Source organism: Crocuta crocuta, unplaced genomic scaffold, assembly GCF_008692635.1.
Source record: "Crocuta crocuta isolate KB4526 unplaced genomic scaffold, BGI_CrCroc_1.0 scaffold348, whole genome shotgun sequence".
Classification (NCBI taxonomy): Eukaryota; Metazoa; Chordata; class Mammalia; order Carnivora; family Hyaenidae; genus Crocuta; species Crocuta crocuta.
This window is the reverse complement of record NW_027529573.1, coordinates 3,532,160-3,551,335: the sequence shown is the minus strand read 5'-3', so window position 1 is coordinate 3,551,335 and position 19,176 is coordinate 3,532,160. Positions and strand designations below refer to the sequence as shown.

The 19,176-nt window shown below is 41.6% G+C and overlaps 1 protein-coding gene across 3 annotated transcripts in view; it reads right to left on the bottom strand.

Moving 5' to 3' along the window:
• Positions 1-19,176, bottom strand: part of CHEK2 (checkpoint kinase 2) — a 47,721-nt gene that overhangs the window by 9,723 nt on the left and 18,822 nt on the right. For 2 of the 3 annotated variants that reach the window (XM_077761527.1, XM_077761528.1), the window contains 7 exons: positions 17,828-17,952; positions 17,561-17,708; positions 14,369-14,459; positions 10,316-10,424; positions 7,623-7,676; positions 3,174-3,235; positions 1,075-1,174 (listed from right to left, as the gene is read on the bottom strand). In XM_077761527.1, the coding sequence (XP_077617653.1) occupies positions 1,075-1,174; positions 3,174-3,235; positions 7,623-7,676; positions 10,316-10,424; positions 14,369-14,459; positions 17,561-17,708; positions 17,828-17,952 (689 nt within the window). The remainder of the gene's footprint in view (positions 1-1,074; positions 1,175-3,173; positions 3,236-7,622; positions 7,677-10,315; positions 10,425-14,368; positions 14,460-17,560; positions 17,709-17,827; positions 17,953-19,176) is intronic. The other variant, XM_077761529.1, reaches the window with a different exon arrangement.

The following is a 19,176-nucleotide window of genomic DNA, read 5'->3' as shown; positions in this document are numbered from 1 at the left end:
AGATTGAAATCGTATAAGCCAGGTTACTCACAACCATATTACGCCAAATCATAGGAAACTACTGAGTAATAGGCTTAGTGTTTATAAATTTGTTTTCAGGAAAATCTTTGGGGGCACCTGGCTGGCTCAGTCAGTAGTAGATCATACCACTCTTGATCTTGGGTTGTGAGCTTGAGCCCCACATTGGAGACTAATTTTTAAAAATCTTTAAAAAGTAGGAAAAATGAAAACTGCAGCTTATGACAACAGACCATTTCACTCTTTAAAATAATAAATATCCCTTTGCAAAGGCAGAAATCTAAGGTGTCAATATCAATAATAAAAATGTAAATGGGTGATTAAAGTATTTTGAGAATTTATTAAAGTAAACCATAAAAATTCCACTGAAATAATGTATTTGGTCATTCTCTTCCTGAGAATTTAAAAAAAAAATTTAATGTTTATTTATTTTTTTTAATGTTTTGTTTTGTTTTGTTTTTTTATTTCTAGGAGAGGGAGAGACAGTGTGAGCAGGGGAGGGTCAGAGAGAGAGAGGGAGTCACAGACTGAAATAGGCTCCAGGCTCTGAGCCGGCAGTCAGCACAGAGCCCGACGTGGGGCTCGAACCCACGAACCGCGAGATCATGACCTAAGCGAAAGTCGGCGCTTAACCGACTAAGCCACCCAGGCGCCCCTAATGTTTATTTATTTTTAATAAATAAAAATAGAAAGACAGAGACAGAGCGTGAGCAGGGAAGGGGCAGAGAGAGAGGGAGACACAGAACCCAAAAGAGGCTCCAGGCTCTGAGCTTTCAGTGCAGAGCCGAACACGGGGCTTAAACTCACGCTCTATGAGATCATGACCTGAGTCAAAGTCGGACGCTCAACCAACTGAGCCACCTAGGCACCCAGATCTCATGTTTTCTGAGACTGAGCCCCATGTCAGGCTCTGTGCTGACAGCATGGAGCCTGCTTAGGACTCCTTCTCCTTCTCTCTCTGTCCCTCCCTGCACATGTGCTTGCTTTCGCTCTCTCTCTCTCAAAATAAATAAACTTTAAAAAAAAAAAAAAGAACTGAGTGAGGGCTTCTCTTACCTGTACAGCCAGGAGCATCTGATAAAAATAGAGCTTGCACGTAGCTTCTTTCAGGCGTTTATTCCCCACCACCCTGTCAAACAGCTCTCCTCCTTCCATCCTGAAACAAACAGGCAAAGCAGGGGGGTGGTTCCTGGATGGAAACTCACTTGGAGGGAAGATAATAACACAAACAAAGCAAACTCATGCAGACAGGCAAAGAGCTGCCTTTTTTATTCACTCATGAGGACAAGCAATGAGGTAGTAAGTCTCCTCTCCACAATGAAGATGTCCTCGTTGGAAACTAAGGAATGGGGAAAGATGGAAGGAATGGGCAGTGGGCGGTAGGCACTTGGGAGCTTTTAAGAATCTGACTCAGTAGGGGCGCCTGGGTGGCTTAGTCGGTTGAGCGTCCGACTTTCGCTTAGGTCATGATCTCGCGGTTCGTGGGTTCGGGCCCCGCGTCGGGCTCTGTGCTGACTGCCAGCTCGGAGCCTGGAGCCTGTTTCAGTCTGTGACTCCCTCTCTCTCTGACCCTCCCCTGCTGGCGCTGTCTCTCTGTCTCTCTCCTAGGAATAAATTTAAAAAAAAAAAAAGAATCTGACTCAGTAGAGGGGAGGTGGAGCCTAAGAGTATGCATTTTCATCACACACCCCAGGTGATTCTGAGACTGGGACAGAGCAGCAAACAGGAGCCCACAGACAACAGACCCCAGTCCCCCCCCTCCCCCCATTCCTAGCTCTGTAGCTTTGGGCAAGTTACATACCCTCTCAGAGCTTGTTTCTGCCTCCTAAAAAAAATAGGGACAATCCTTCCCCTACCTTGATGGCTGTGGTAAAAATTAAGAGAATTCAGGTAGGTAAGGCATAAGTGGCTGTTTGGTGGGGTTATCCAACCCCTCTGAATTTCAGTTTCCTTTTCTGTAAAGTGGGGCTAAAGACCCTCACCCATCAGTAACCTGTAAGTAATATGGATGACTGTTATGAAGGGTAAATGGGTCAATCCATGTGAAATGTTTAGAGCAGCAATTGGCTCATAGTAAGTAATTAGTAATCAGTGACTATTATTGTACTGTTACTCTTTTAACTAGGCCCAGTTAGGGGCACCTGGGTGGCTCAGTTGGTTAAGCGGTCGACTTCAGCTCAGGTCATGATCTCATGGTTCATGAGTTCAAGCCCTATGTCGGGTTCTATGCTGACAGCTCAGAGCCTGAAGCCTGCTTCAGATTCTGTGTCTTTCTCTCTCTCTGCTCCTCCCCCACTCACAATCTGTCTCTGTCTCTCAAAAATAAACATTAAAAAGTTTAATAAAAAAAAACTACATCCAGTTAGACAGCAACAAATATTTCCTTAAGCACCACAGGGACCATCCAGTCTTTCCTAGTGCTATGATTGAAGCTGTTTACTATAAAATCTTACTGGTCATCCTCTTTAGCCTGGTACCACTCAGGAGCAAAGCCTTGCTGGTCTGCTTCAACAGCCACTATATATTTATGCAGGAATGAACATCAAGACAGGCCCCTTCCAGAAATGAGCCAGGAAATTATTTTGGTCACACCACAGAAGACAGGACTTTGTGGTTACCGAGAAAACTAGCAAGTAAACCAGCAGCGAAAAGATAATCAGGTGTCACCATGCCGCTAAGCACTGTGATCGAGAGCAGAGATATCCACCCAGGCAGGTATGTCAAAGTATAATATCCACCAGTGGTTGAACAACTTTGTGTGCCAGGTACTCTGCTGGGCACTTTCCATCCTTCATAGTATTTAATCCTTATGACTCTGCATATGGGGGTATTATTATTACCATCACCACCACTCCCCTCCCGCCACCAACACTACAAAAATAAGACTGGGGAACATGAAGTAAACTAACTCACAGTCACCTGCGAGTGGGATTCAAACCCAGGCCTCAGACCCAGGGCCTGGAACCTCTATGCCATGTGCCTTAAACACTGGAGGGATTTTAGAATCAGTACTAACCCCACACGCACACTTTGTGGGCCCCACCCCCACATACATATGACGAGGGTCCCCACGATGAGAAATGCGATCCAGCATTAGATTCTTTGGTGGTTTACAACCACTTGAATGGAAACAAATAGAAAAGTTTATTACTTACAATTCCAAAACAATGTAATAATCTTCAGCCTCAAAAAAGTCTTTGATCTTGATGATACAAGGCTAAGAGGGGAAAAAAAGAAGAAAAGTAGCAACAAAGTCCCAAGAGGAAAACCCAGGAGCAGAATGGAGGCATTTGCCCCCTGCCTCAAGGCACTCTGAAGTTCACATAGCAGAAAAGGCAAAACAGCCTGTCTGCACAGAGCCTGATGAAGAGCTCAAACTCATGACCCCTGAGATCATGACCTGAGCCAAAATCAAGAGTTGGACACTTAGCCAAATGAGCCACCCAGGCACCCCTAATATGATTTTATACTTAGAAAGCACACTTATTGTTTTTACAATATGAAGAATAGACAGTAGAGTTGAGTGGTCAAAGATGTGGTAAGTATCTATCAGGGACATACCCCACCCCCAAGCAGAGAGAAGGCTTGTAGTTATTATCAAAATTAAAGGGAAGGGACACCTGGGTGGCTCAGTCGGTTAAGGGCCTAACCTCAGGTCATGATCTCGCGGTTCATGGTTCATGAGTTCGAGCCCTGAGTCAGGATCTGTGCTGACAGCTCAGAGCCTGGAGCCTCCTTTGGATTCTGTGTCTCCCCCTCTCTCTGTCCCTCCCCTGCTCATACTCTTTCTCTCAAAAATGAATAAACATTAAAAAAAAATTTTTTTTAATATTTATTTCTGAAAGAGAGAGAGAGCGTGAGCAGGAGAAGGTCAGAGAGAGAGGGAGTCACAGAATCCAGAGCAGGCTCCAGGCTCTGAGCTGGCTGTCAGCACAGAGCCTGACATGGGGCTCAAACCCACAAACAATGAGATCATGACCTGAGCCAAAGTCAGAAGCTTAACCTACTGAGCCACCCAGGAGAAAAAAAAAATTTTTTAAGTAAAGGGAAGAGAGTTACACAATTTCTAGATTTTACAGTAAAAAGAGTAGCAAAACTGGCCAGAGTGACTGTCCTACAAAGCAAATTTCATCACATCCACTGCTCTGGTTAAAATCCTCCAAGTAGTATGCGGTACCTGGGTGGCTAAGTCTGTTAAGCATCCAATTGTTGCTTTCAGCTCAGGTCATGATCTCATGGTTCATGCGATTGAGCCCTGCATCCATCTGTTCTGACAACATAAAGTCGCTTAAGATTCTCTCTCTCCCTCTCTCTCTGCCCCTCCCCTGCTCTCTATCTCTTAAAATAAATAAATGTTAAAATCTTCCAAGTAGTAGCTTCCCATAATGAACCATTAAACAACAGTGAACAGATGCCCCACTGCTTCCTCCAGCACAATGGATCCTGGAAACATAATGCCAAGTGGAAAAGACAAGTCAGGAAAGACTTCAGAGTATAGGAAGTAGCTTCAATTGCATGGTCAAGTTTTCATTCTTTTAGATTTTTTATTTTATTTTACTTTTTTTTTTTTTTGAGAGAGAGAGAGAGAGAAAGCATGAGCAGGGGAGGAACAGAGAGAGAGAGAATCCCAAGCAGGCTCAGCAGTGCCAGCTCAGAGCCCAGAGTGGGGCTCAAACCCACTAACAGTGAGATCATGGCCTAAGGCAAAATGAAGAGTTGGACACTTAACCAACTGAGCCACCCAGGTGCCCCTCAAGTTTTCATTCTTAAGTTGAATGGTGAGTTCTAAGGTATTTGTTTCATCACTTTGCTTCATAATTTATTGTTTTACATGTGCCAAATGTTATATAATTTAAACATATTTAAAGGAAGGAAAGGAAACCAATCAGGAGGGGGAGATGGAAGGAAAGATAAGAAAGGCAGAAAGTAAGACAAGAGGAAAGAAAACCTTTGGAAATCTAACTTTCAGCAGGATTAGCAAACCCTGGAGACCCAGCCATGTCCTGCCCCTGCCCCCCACCACGGCCAGATCTCCTGCACCTGGGCCCAGGCATCCTCCTCTCCAGGCCATAAAACACCCCGCCTGCCCCAGACTCCCTGTGTTCTTTCCCAATGTCACACCTGTGGTTGCTGCGCTCCCACCTGCTGATCCAGCCCTCTCAGCACACCTGGCCTCCAGCATCAGGCCCTCGCTCAAATGTCACCCTTGGAATGCATCCACAGTGCCCCGCATTGGTTCTCATCTTTGTGGCCTCATGCTGCATCTTCAAGATCTGTCTCCCCATCAGACTGCGAGCTCCAGGAACGCAGAAACGGAAAACTAACTCCCACCATGGGTCTCCTTTCATCAGGTCCTTGGCAGGCTGAGTCAAGTCTTATTTCTCTTTCTAACACCAACATTGAGCGCAGCAGCTGGCACACAGGAGACATTCATGTGCTGCACAGACTAATACGAACAGCAGCACTAATAGAAACATGACCCACTGAGGGCGGACTCTGCCACCACATTTTAGTTGTGGCACACACACTGTGAGAGTGAGGCTGAGAGCAAACCAGCAACACCACTCCTTACCTAAGATCATAACATACTTGGCTCTGCATCACTAGCTGTTCCTGCCACAAGAATGAAGACACTGGATATGCGCTGTAATATTACATTAAAAGGAATGCAAAGGGGAACTAAAATTCTCATATACTGTCACAAGAAGGCTACAGCCTATCTAACATTGATAGGGGGTCCTGGGATGCTCAGTCAGTTAAGAGTCCAATTTCAGCTCAGGTTATGATCCCATGGTTCGTGAGTTTGAGCCTGCTTGGGATTCTCTCTAGATCATATGCATGTGATATCTTCATATAATAAAGAAGCAGAAAAAAAGGCACACATGGAAAAGGAATAGGAGATCAGAGCAACAGATGAGAGCTGCTTGGTTCTGTCTGGCATCATGAGACAGGGCCGGTGCCCACTTGGGCATGGCCTGGTCTGGGAGCTGGCAGAGCATGAGGAGGTACCCAACAGTCAGAGCCTGCGGGAGCTGCCTCCTCTAAGACGCCACCATCTCTAGGGCCGTTCATTGGCTGCAGCATTGCAGCTGAAGGGGTCTCTCATGAATGAGAGGCTACTACCCTAAGCCCTCCACTTAGATCATACAGGGAGAAGTTTAGGGAATGACAGTGATCTCTCCAGACCGCAAAACATTCCCCCAAGCATGTTCTCCATGTGCAAGGCTTGGCAAGCACATCTCATCGAATTCCCACACTGACCTTTAAGGTATGTATCTGTATTGTCTCCACTGCACAGATAAGGAAACAGAGATGTTGAAAAGTGAAATGACTTTCTTAGAGCCAGGAGGCCAGCAAGATGGGCATGGGAACCCAGGTCTGTCTCCCCATTAGGCTGAAACTGGAGGAGGGGAGGGATGGCCAAGTCCATTTGTGCTCGCCATTCCCCTTCTCCCCCCCCGGGCTAGAAGACAGGCTGGCACGGTACATGTTTAACAACAGACTGAATCAATGCCTGGCTCCAAATGCCAGGCTCTGCTAGGCTACCAGGCTCTACTCATTATCCCTCAAATGCACTCATAAGCCTGTATTTCATTTCCAAGAGCTTTCCACATGCCCTTGTAAACTGCCAAGAAATTAGCTCCAGAGATCTTTTTTGAGGGTTCTCAATTCCTCTCGACTGCACTGGACATTGGATTTGTGTAAATGTTATGTTTGGGGATCCTCTGATATCAGAAAAAAACTCTCTGAGGATTCTAAGTGTTTATCTTAGGAGTATGTTTGAAGCAACCCCACCCCAGAAAATTAGAGGGCTCCTCTCTTTAACAAAAGATTCCAGATCCCTTGGGGGGACAGGAAGGCTAATTCAGGGGGTGCATGGGTGTCTCAGTCAGTGAGCATCCAACTTCAGCTCAGGTCATGATCTCATGGTTCATGGGTTTGAACCCCACATCTGGCCCTGTGCTGACAGCTCATAGCCTGGAGCTTGCTTTGAATTCTGTGTCTCCTTCTCTCTCTGTCCCTACCGACCCCACTTATTCTCTCTCTCTCTCAAAAATAAACATTACCAAAAAAAAAAAAAAAAAGGCAGACTCACTTTCCAGTGAGTCAAGGTCATCATTGCACAAAAAAGATAGGAACTATTTACACCCACTGAGGTAAACAGAAATCAGCACAACCAAAAGGTATCTAGAGGTACTGAAACTTCCAGTATAATTAAACCAAATTTACCAAATTGACACTGTCTTCCCATAAACAATATGAGATAAAATATTAAGGAAATTTACCATGTGTTTGAGACCAAAAAAAATCACTCAGTGGAAATACAATAGTTATTTAATCATGAAATCTTTATACAGTATTGTCCTCTCAAATTTCAGGGCAAAGCTTTTCCCAGCTAAATTATAGCTAAACACATACACCCATACATGTGTACCCACACATGTGTACACATGTACCCACACACACACACACATACATTTAAGTAACCCAAGTTAATAACTAACTTGATTAACTTGATTACACTGAAATACTTTGTACTCCACCCATATTTTGAGAGGAATGAATGTAAGTAAGTCTGGGTCATATTTTACAGCAATACTTACATGATTTAGTTTCTTCAAAATTTCTATTTCTGTTTCAACATTGAGAGCTGGATCCTTTAATAAAAAAAATAACATTAAAGTTTACTACATATAATAATAGTCAATACTTGGAAAATACTTATTTAAAACTTATTAGAGTAAAAGCTGTCTGAGTTCCACACTCAGCCCTACTAATCAAGGATTAGAGGTCGATCAATTAAATAACTCCCCCTATAAAATCACTGAAAAGTGCTTGGCAAATAGTAAGCATTCAGTAAACAACAAGGCCCTATGTCAACGTCTTTATTTAAGAGTCATTTTGGGGTGCACCTGGGTGGCTCAGTCAGTTAAGCATCAGACTCCTGATTTTGGCTCAGGTCATAATCTCATGGTTTGTGAGTTTGAGCCCCACGTCGGGCTCTGCACAAACCCTGCAGAGCCTGCTTGGGATGCTCTCTCTCTCTCTCTCTCTCTCTCTCTTTCTACCCCTCTCTCTCCCCTCCCCTTCTCATGCTCTCTCTCAAAATAAATAAATAAACTTATCATTTAAAAAAGAAAAAAATCATTTTACTTAATAAGTCTCATAGTCTCAAAGTTAACTGGGTTCTAGAATTATCCCCATTTCACAGATGGAGTAACTGAGGCTCAGAGAAAGGAAGCCACTTGCTCTAGTTCTCACAGCCAGAAACAAGTGTGTTTCCACTGTTCTCATGCTTAAACCTGGTAAGTTCTGTCTTTGCCTCTCTCTTTTTTTTTTTAAGTTTTTATTGGAATTCCGATTAGTTAACATACAGTGCAATATTAGTTGTAAGCTCGGTCTCTCTGGCTGTGGAATTTATACTCGTAAAAGTGATACAACAATAAACACCACAGACAAGAGGTATTTAATTAAATTATATAAAGAAAATGTCAAGCCAAATTTCTAATAATAGAGCAGACACAGGTTCCAATTTACTGCAGGCTAACATATCTATGGAGACACCAACGAGAGGAAGCATCAGAGGACCGATGTTGCTCTCTGTTCCAATTCAAAAAGGATGAATCAAGTTACTCAACCTTAAGGGCTACACCCTCCAAAGCAAAGAGGATATAGAATTACATATTTATGTAAAATGGACTTCGGCTAAGAAACCCAGATGTTTAATTTTAAAAGCCTGCCTCTTCCTGTAAGCTGTTAAACTCATTAGTCAGGGCATACTCTGATGATAGAGAGGTCTAAAAGAGTCCAATCTGATTTGAAAGATGAAATTAAGAGGTAAAATTTTGCTCCAAGTCTTCAAGAATGGTAGGTATTTTCTTCCCCACCACACCCCCCTCCCCAACAGGAAACAAATCCAGAATCACAGGGGAAAAAGATCTGTAGCAAAGTGAACACAAAAAGGAAATTCCTCTTGCCATGTGAAAATGGCATTGTCTTGGGGGCAGGGGGAATTGATCTTTAAAGAATGTTAGAGTATAATGGCCAGAAACAGCTGGCCACAAAGGAAAATGTGATTAGAGACCTCATTTTACATTACTCTGTTGGGGGGGGGGTGGTGTTGAAAGACCAACACATTTGACTATTTCACCAATGCGGTAAATGTATATTACAGAGAATGCAATATAATGAACAGCTACTATACAGAGACTATTAAATAATTAGGATTTTTAAAAATCTATTGATGCCAAGGTATTCACCGCTTCATTATTGGAAAGAACAAAGGATTAGAAATTACATAAATGATCAAACAGAGAAAAGGGTGAATTACAATAAAGTTCATGAAATAGAGGCTTAATTATCCAAAAGCATCAATTTGGGGAAAGTTTATGCATTAATGCTTATGTGGAAAAGTAGAACACAAAATTGTATATACAGTATGATTTCAACCATCTAAAAATGCAAATTTGTATGAACAAGGACTGGGAGGAAAAAGAAAACTGGAAACAGCTGTGGAGTTACAATGGTGGGCTGTAGCTGGGTTGTTTTTTCCCCTACGTTTCCTTTCTTTTTTTTTTTAATTTTTTTTTTTTGAGAGAAATAGAGAGCAAGAGGGAGAGAGAGAGAGAAAGAGAGAGAACGAGCAGGGGAGGGGCAGAGAGAGGAAAGAGAGAATCCCAAGCAGGTTCTGTGCTACCAGTGCAGAGCCCCACATGGGGCTCGAACTCATGGCCTGAGCTGAAATCAAGAGTTGGACACTTAACTGACGGAGCCACCCAGACATCCCCCAATTTCCTTTCATGTACTGTAAAAACTTATAACAACCTGGGGGGAGAAAAAAAAAACTTCCTGCTGGTACATTATTATGTACAACAAAATATTTTTCGAACCAAACTATGGATAAGTAACTTTCTAGGTTAACTGAATATATTCAAAGTATTTCAATGCTATTTAATACAAATTCACATACGTAAACAATGAATCCTTCCTGACACTGAAAATCACCATTCTAGGGGCACGTTGGTGGCTCAGTCAGTTAAGCATTTGACTTCGGCTCAGGTTGTGATCTCACTGTTTGTGCATTTGAGCCTGGCATCAGGCTCTGCACAGTGCAAAGCTTGCTTGGGATTTCCCTCTTTCCCTCTCTCTCTGCCCCTCCCCTGCTTGCTCTCCCTTTTTCTCAAAATAAATAAAAACTTAATTAAAAAAAGAAAAAAGAAAAGCACCACCGTAAAATTATTTGGGTAAGTTCAGAAGTGTTAAAAATCAGGTGAGCATCACAAACACGGGTACTTACTGCCTCTCTCTCAGGGCCAACAGCAAACTTCCTCTTGCTGATGATTTTTATGGCTACTTTCTTACATGTTTTCCTTTCAAAAGCTAGCTTCACCTCACCACAGGCACCACTACAGACAGAAACATGAAATGATCAGTTGTCAGAATGGTTCATCACTCCTGAACTGGGCTTAACACTTTAGCCCAGATCAGTTTATAAGTTAAACACTGTCCACATACAACCCTTCCATTGTCCCTGTTTTCAAACAACACAATGAAACCTCACCAATGTAAAATGTCAAGGGCATAAGTGAACATGGACCATCCAACAGCACTGAGTCAGCTCCAAATTCCACTTTTTGAGCTGAGTGATACAGACTTAAGTACTACTGGCACCCCAGAATGTGAAATCCTCAGAAAGACACTAAGAACAAATAAGACGGAAGTTACTTATCCTAGAAGTAGAGAAACATCACATAGAACAAAGTCCTAGAAAAAAAATGAGTGCCTGACACAAGTTACAGCAGATAGCTGTAACTGCAAATGAATTATTTTCATTGATACGTTCTTTCTTATTCAAACGAAGTGTCATAGTTGATGCCATGAACTGCACCCTAAATAAAATCACAATAACTAAGAACCAAAAGTATTACACAATTAACCTAATTGCAGCAAACTCTTAAAGACTTGCAATTAATTGGGACACCATAATGGAAGAGGAATAATATCCAGGATACAGGTAACCCAATGGGCTCTGCTCTCCAAAGCTTGGGTCAGCCCAATGGCTACTCAAGTATCAACCATTCATTACATGTCCCAAGTAGACTATAACTATTTGGGAGTTTGGGGTGGGACGATGAGTTCGTCAAGACATCCTTTTTATCGTGTATTTTGTATATACGTAAAATTTATCACTGTTATCATTTTAAAATCTACAACTGGGGTAGATTAACTGGTAGCATTAAGTCCATCCACAGTGCTGTGCAACATCACCCTCATCTTGCTCCAGAATTTTTTCATGAGACTAAATGGAAACCCCACCCCCATTCTACTCTTCCCCCAGATGCTAGGAGCCACTAATCTGCTTTGTCTCAATAGATTTGCCTGTTCTGAATATCCCATATCAATGAAATCACACAATATGTGGCCCTTTGTATCTGGCTTCTTCCACTCAGCATGTTTTCAAGGTTCACCCACGCGTGGGTCGGTAGTTCATTCTTTTTTATAACTAAGTAATATCTCATTGTATGAATAAATCACATGTTGTTTACCTATTTATTTGGGGTGTTTCCACCTTTTGGGTACATGCTGTGAACATGTATGCATAAATTTTTACTTGAACACCTATTGTCAACCTGGGGAGGGGTATTATATACCCAAAAGGGGAATCATGGGTCATAGGGTAATTCTATGCTTAACTTTTCGAGAAACCAAGAAACTATTTTCCACAGTGGCTACACCATCTTACCTTCCCACCAGTAGTGTATAGGGGATCTGATTTCTCTACATCCTCACAAACACTTGCTACCTTGCACTTCTTTACCAATGTCATCCTAGGGGCTGTGAAGTAGTATCCTCTGTGGTTCTGATTTGCATTTCCCTCATGATAAATGATGCTGAGCATCTTCTCACATGGTTTTTGCTCATTTGTAGATCTTTGGAGAAGTCTATTTAAATCCTGTGCCCATTTGTAAATTGGGTTGTTTTTATTGTTGAGTTATAATAGTTCTTTTTTATGAGTACTAGATCCTTATCAGATAAATGATCTGCAAATATTTTCTCTCATTCCATGGGTTGTATTTCACTCCTCTGATGATGTCTTGATGCACTAAAGTTTTTAAATTTGATGAAGTCTAATTTATCTATTTTTCTTTCCTTTGTTGCTTGTGCCTCTGATGCCATAATTAAAAAACCACTGCCAGGGCACCTGGGTGGCTCAGTCAGTTAAATGTCCGACTTCACCTCATGATCAGAGTTACCCCTGTTTTCTTTTTACAGCTTTATAGCTTTATCTCTTACACTTAGTTTTATTTTTCCTTTTGAGTTAATTTTTGTATATGGTGTGACATAATGGTCCCTGTAACTATTATTTTTTAAAATCTGCTCAAAACACTTTCTAATTCCCCTTCTAAAACAGTCACCTTTTGCCTGAGAAACCTTCCCTGAGTCAATATAGCTCTAACGGAGAGCCTATAAGAGTACCACGGGATGGACCATGTAACCAAAATGGAGCCAAACAACGTTTCCCCTGGAATCAAATGCTGATGTTGGGGAAGTTCTCTCTGCAGTGGTTTCTACAAGGTAGAAAATATGAATGTGGGGCTTCTGGAAGCCATTTTTTCTGCCACATGGAGAAAGCAAATCTATAGGAAGACAATTGATAGTAGCTAAATTAAAAGATGAAGCCAGTGGGGCGCCTGGGTGGCTTAGTCGGTTGAGCGTCCGACTTTCGCTTAGGTCATGATCTCGCGGTTCGTGGGTTCGAGCCCCGCGTCGGGCTCTGTGCTGACTGCCAGCTCAGAGCCTGGAGCCTGTTTCCGTCTGTGACTCCCTCTCTCTCTGACCCTTCCCTGCTCACGCTGTCTCTCTCTCCTAGAAATAAATAAAACATAAAAAAAAAAAAAAGCATTGCTTAAAAAAAAAATAAAAATAAAAAAAATAAAAGATGAAGCCAGTGCCCTGGCAACACTGGAGGACCCTTAAATCCAGCCACAGATACAGCCACACAGGTCATCAGAATTCAATGACAGAAAGCCCTAAAGTCCACCTGGTCCAGTCGCACCTGAAATCAGCCATGCCCATGTGTCTCCTAGTTACAAGAGCCAGTAAATTTCTCTTCTTACCTGACTCATGTGAGTTGTTTCTGTCACCTGATAGAAGTTAGATTTGTGTTGAATCCTCCCTTAGAAAAAATCAGAGTCCTATACATTTCTTAGGGGTAGGCACAAATCTGGCTATAAACTTCCAAGCACCAATGCAAATGTGAAAACAGAGTGAGTTACTGAATTTAATATCCATAAACTAAAATATCACCCATAGATGGTTATAAAGAGTACACTGTGTTTGAGTCTGAGTTTATGGGTGACTATTTCCTTCTATTAATTTGTACTTNCATGGTGCAATGCGGTAAAGGTGTCCCTAAGGATGTGGTTCTCAAAGTAGGATCAGGTAACCACTAAGGAACCCCAGGACACTTTCAGGGTGTTTACAAAGTCAAACTATGTGCAGAGTAATACTAAGACACTAATTGCCTTTTTCATCCTTATTCTCTCATGAGCATACAGAGTTTTCCAAAGGCTCCATGACATGTGACATTACAACAGACTGAACAAAGAAGCAAATATCAGGATCTAGCCATTTTCTAGTAAGCCAGATATCAAAGAGATATGCAAAAATGTGAAACAGCACCTCTCTTCTCACTAATCTTTACTTAAATAATTATTCTGCATTAAAAACATTATTTATTTTGGGGCACCTGGGTGGCGTAGTCGGTTTAACATCCGACTTTGGCTCACGGCATGATCTCGCGGTTCAGGAGTTTGAGCCCCACATCTGGCTCTGGGCCGAGGGCTCAGAGCCTGGAGCCTGCTTCAGATTCTGTGTCTCCCTCTCTCTCTGCCCCTTTCCCACTCTCTCTTTCTCTCTCTCTCTAAAAAATAATAAACATTAAAAAAATTAAAAATCACTAAATTGTACACCTTTATATGGGTGAATTGTATGGTATGTAACAACTTTTTAAATGTTATTATTTATTTTTAAGTAACTCTACACCCAACATGGGGCTCCAATTCACAACCCTGAGATCAAGTTGCATGCTCTTCCAACTGAGTAAAAGCCAGGCACCCCTGTGAATACCAAGTTTTTTAAAGCCACTTTATTGAGCTATCAAAGATAAAATTTATAAAGAAAACTATTCATTTCAATTGATCATAATCAAATAAATCAATAACATGCCTATCACAAACAGTTGTTCTACAAATATGAATGTTATAAAACCAGGAACAAGAACCTAATCAATGACAAATGTTTAGAATAAAATGAACTGCAATTTCCATAACAACAAAAAACAATTTACCTTCCAAGAGTCTTTGACATGATGTATTCGTCTCTTAATTCCTTAGGATAAACTGACTGATCATCTACAGTCAGGTCAAAAAATACAAAAACTAAGAGGAAAAGGGCAGAAATAGGTCTCATTAATTCATTTGCTAAAGATAAAATGGTCCTAAAATTTAGTAAACATATAGAACATAAGACAACTGTTTTCGATTACATTTAACACCTAACCATAAAGGAATTAGTTAGCCAGGCTATCACACATTATGAAACCCATGGACGATGACAGTCAAATCTCATTCTTCAGTAGAAATACACAGCATCATCTCATGTTAGTATAGGAAATCCATATATATATGCTACTCCTATTTCTCAGCCTCAGAATATTCATCAATTTCAACTAATACAAAATATCCATGCAGATTAGCATAAACCCAGAACCAAAAACCAATCAGTTTGAGCTTAGAAAAAAATGTTCTAGGCATATAAACATCCCCCCAAAATTAGACCATACATCATCATACGAGCATTATTTTCTCTTTACATGTCTGGCATTTTATAATGCAAACCATCTTGAAACTGCTTGTAAAGTTAAATAAATAGTGTTTTCCCCCAAATCCCCTTTTCCTCCATTATTTGGGCTGTATTCCAGACAAAAAAAGAAAAAAGTAACCCCACTCATTTAAAAATTTAGCCATCCACGTGAGCCAAGGCTGCAATCAATTATCGGTATTTCAATTCTATACAAAATCAATTGTAAATTTGCAGCTGCCTGCAATATCCTGAAAGTGAAATTTGTTAAGACCCTTGAGTTTCTCAGAATTCAGGCGACAGGTTTTGACCTCCCTGGAGTGACCCAGAGTTCCAGTCTCTGGCACAAATCTGAGCCGCCTGAGTGTGCTTCATTCCAGGCTGGTCCGCTCAAGACAGACACATGCGTGCTTAATGAAACCTGCCAGCAAACCAAGACTCAACAGTTTCTCTATGTTCAGGGATATTTATGAACCTAGATGTTCCCGTGGCATCTGAGAACCCAGGAATTTGAGGGGCTCTGGAGGGCTACATCACGCAAACGTCAAGGTCTACTTCAAGAGCTGCAAACCCAGTTATCCACATAAGCCAAGGTCACGTACACAGGGAAGGCTGGGTTGGATGTAAGACAACATGGAGCAGTGAGCACCTGAATGGGGAAAACACACTGCCCATCTAAAACAGACGGGCTCTACTGAGCACTGGCAAGTCCTCCAGTTATGGAATTAGGCTCAGTATGGCCAGACAGTCCACCTTTTTCAAAGCAATCTGGATTTTTACATTAAAGTACAAATAGCAAATGCCCAATAAAATGTCAATAAACTGAATGCCATCTGCAGAGTGCAAGTCTGATCTATTTCAATGAAGGCCGCCTTTAGCCCATACAACACATCTGTTCAAAGCAGAAAAGTTGCCCTGTAGATAGACCAACTAGGAAAAGGTGGCACACAGCTTGTCAAGTAAGATGGGCCAAATTTCAGCATTCAGATGTCGCCTGCACAAGGTGCTCTCAAACAGCAAAACCCTATGCAGCTGCCCTGACTACAATGATCAGATTGAAAACAAAATAGAAACAGGGAAAACTGTCATAAAATGCACTTTAGGATGTCCAGTATGGCCATCATTCCCAGATGCCAGTCTGAAGACTGCATAAGAAATGCCTAAGCAAAATTTTTAAAAATTTTTTTAATGTTTTTTATTTATTTCTGAGAGACAGAGAGAGAGACAGCGTGAGCAGGGGAAGGTCAGAGAGAGAGGGAGACACAGAATCCGAAACAGGCTCCAGGCTCTGAACTGGCTGTCAGCACAGACCCCGACGCGGGGCTCGAACCCACGAACCGTGAGATCATGACCTGAGCTGAAGTCAGACACTTAACCGACTGAGCCACCCAGGCTCCCCTAAGCAAGATTTTTTAAATCTCTGGAACCACGGGACCAGGATCTGTGGGACAGCATTTGTGGACATCATTTTTTTTTTTTTTTTTGAGAGAGGGAGAAAGCACACACACATGAGCGGGAGAGGGGCAGAGAGAGAGGGAAAGAGAATCCAAGGCAGGCTCCACACTGTCAGTGCAGAGCCCAAAGTGGGACTTGAACCCACAAACCAGATCATGACCTGAGCCGAAGTCGGACACTTAACCAACTGAGCCACCTAGGCACCCCGTAGACATCTATTATTTTTAAGGTATTACCCACACACACACTCTCTTCCCATTCATTCAACCCTCAGATAGTTTTGTGAAGTTCTGCAGGTTTGTTTGGTCTTTTTTTAATCAGAGAAACAAAAGTATTCCTTTTGTCCAAGATTTAAAATTACTGTGAGATTACATTTAACTCTTCAGGTGGCTTTAATTCTTTCTGTGCTGAATGACAACTGCTCATTTTAGATGTGATATTAGTAAAGTTTTAGGAGTGGCTGTTCATAAAATGCTGCCCGATGATGATAATAAACATAAAAACTTTCAGACAATCAATCATTTGGGTTTTTTTAAATGTTTATTTATTTTGAGAGAGAGAGAGCACATATATTCACAAAGGGAAGGGGCAGAGAGACAGGGAGAGAGAGAATCCCAAGCTCTGTGCTGTCAGCACAGAGCCCGACACGGGGCTCCATCTCACTAGCAGTGAGATGATGACCTGAGCCAAAATGGAGAGTCAGACACTCAACCAACTGAGCCACCCAGGCGCCCCATGAAGCCAGAAGGTTTAAACTGAGATTCTTACAGAAAAACCCTAATTAATGCCTGGCATATAAACAAACGTCAATAAATACATATGCAATTAATGAATGGAAAGAATGAAAGGGAAGAATGAAGAAAGGAAGGGAAGAAGGAAAGAGGGAGGGAGGGAGAAGAATTAATGGCCTAGAACAGCTCACTCATATCTAAGACTGATGTGGTACAAACTGCATCAATCAGTGAACAATGAACCATCTTAAGCAATATCATCCCATTGACAACATATACCCTTAAATAAAATTTATCAAAGCAGTTACACTTTAGAAAGTTAGTCTTGATAGAAATCTTTCCAAATTTAAGAATGCATCCAGACTGAGTTGAATCCTGAATACTAACCATCCTTCTTTATTTACCTAAAACATACTTGGCAAAGGGCACAATGTCAACCTTCTCTTTACGTGAGAGGAAAGAAAGATCCAGTAACCAGAAGAGAGTAATGTTACCTTTATTACTCCACACTGAAAGTGCAATTTCAGAATTGTTATTCAAAGGAAGGCGTCTTCCTTTCCCTACAAGCTCTCTATTTACAAAGGTTCCATTCCCACTGTGATCTTCTATGTATGCGATGTAAGAGTTTTTGGGACCCATTTCCTAAAATAGAGAACATTTTATTTCAAAGTTTTAACAGTGGGGAGTGACAGTGCTAAGATATCTCAGGGTTAAGGACGAGATTACCAATTCTCCCAAACAGACAGATTTCTGTCACCTACTCTGAAAATCCGAAAGTGCTTCTTGCTGTAAGTCCGGTATTTATCTGTTCTTCTCAGCAGTGGCTCATCAAAGCAGTATTCGCAGCTTCTGTCTCTCCCAAACCAGTAGCTGTCATTAACACACTCTGTAACACAAAAGTACACACTGGAGTGCTGTCAAATTTCATGCATCAAACACCTTCAAAAACTGCCCATAAAATGTAATTGTAGGACAATAACCTAAGAAAGCAATCAAGCTTACAGATACCTTTACCAAAATGGTATAGGAATAAAAATGAGGGAAGAGGAAAAGAACAATTTTCCAATGAGTTCAATAAACCCTGACTTATACATACCTATGAAATAACGAGCAGTCATTAAAAGTTCTCAAGCAATTATTAATGATTTCAAAAAACACTTAAAATCGAGTAACTTCCTACTCATGACCCTCCTGAGGTTTCCCATGGTACTTAGTATAAAATGTGCTCTCCTCCCTATGCCAGGCTAGATACTCAGGATCTAGCCCCTCCTCCCCTCCCAGCCTCACCTTGCACCTCTCCCCTTGATCAACCTACTTAGTCCCTCTGGTGCCTTCCACTGCCCAAATATGTCGGGTTCAACCCCCCACCCTGTGGCCTTTGCATTCTCTGTTCCCAGCTACTTGTATAGCTATCTTGCCTTTGTGTCTGGAGTCAAACTATCATCTTCCACTCGGCTTTCTGTATTAGCAGCCTACCACATCACCCGATATCATAATGACATCTGGTTTTGTTTCCCTCTAAGTATAGACCGTAATCAGAAGTTATCTTGATTATTTACATATCTTCTCCCCGCACACCCCTTGCAGAACAAACTCCAGGAGGGCAGCCTTGGGTCTCCTGTGCTAGGGTTCCAGCACCGAGGACAATGAATATAGTAGGCAAGTAAAGGTTGATAAAGACAGACCAGGCAAAGTATTAGCAACTCATATCACAAAGTACTAATTTCCCAGAAATGTGTCAAGTTCCTACAAATTAAAAAAAAAAGACAATCCAGTAAAAATGGGTAAAGGATATGAAGAGACAATTTACAAGAGACAGAAATAGAAATGGCTCAAACATAAGAAAAAAATGGCCAAGGTAAAAAATTTTTTAAATTTTTTAAACTTTAAAAACCAGGGGCACCTGGTAGAGCATGCAACTATTTTTTTTTAATGTTTATTTTTTGAGAGAGTGATGGACAGAGCACAAGTGGAGTAGGGCCGAGAAGACCCTCCCCTGCTTGTGCTCTCTCTCTCTCTCAAAATAAATAAACACACACACAAAAGATTTCGTGTTCCAACTATCAGATTAACAAAAATCAAAGAGTTACATATTATTCTATGTTGGCAA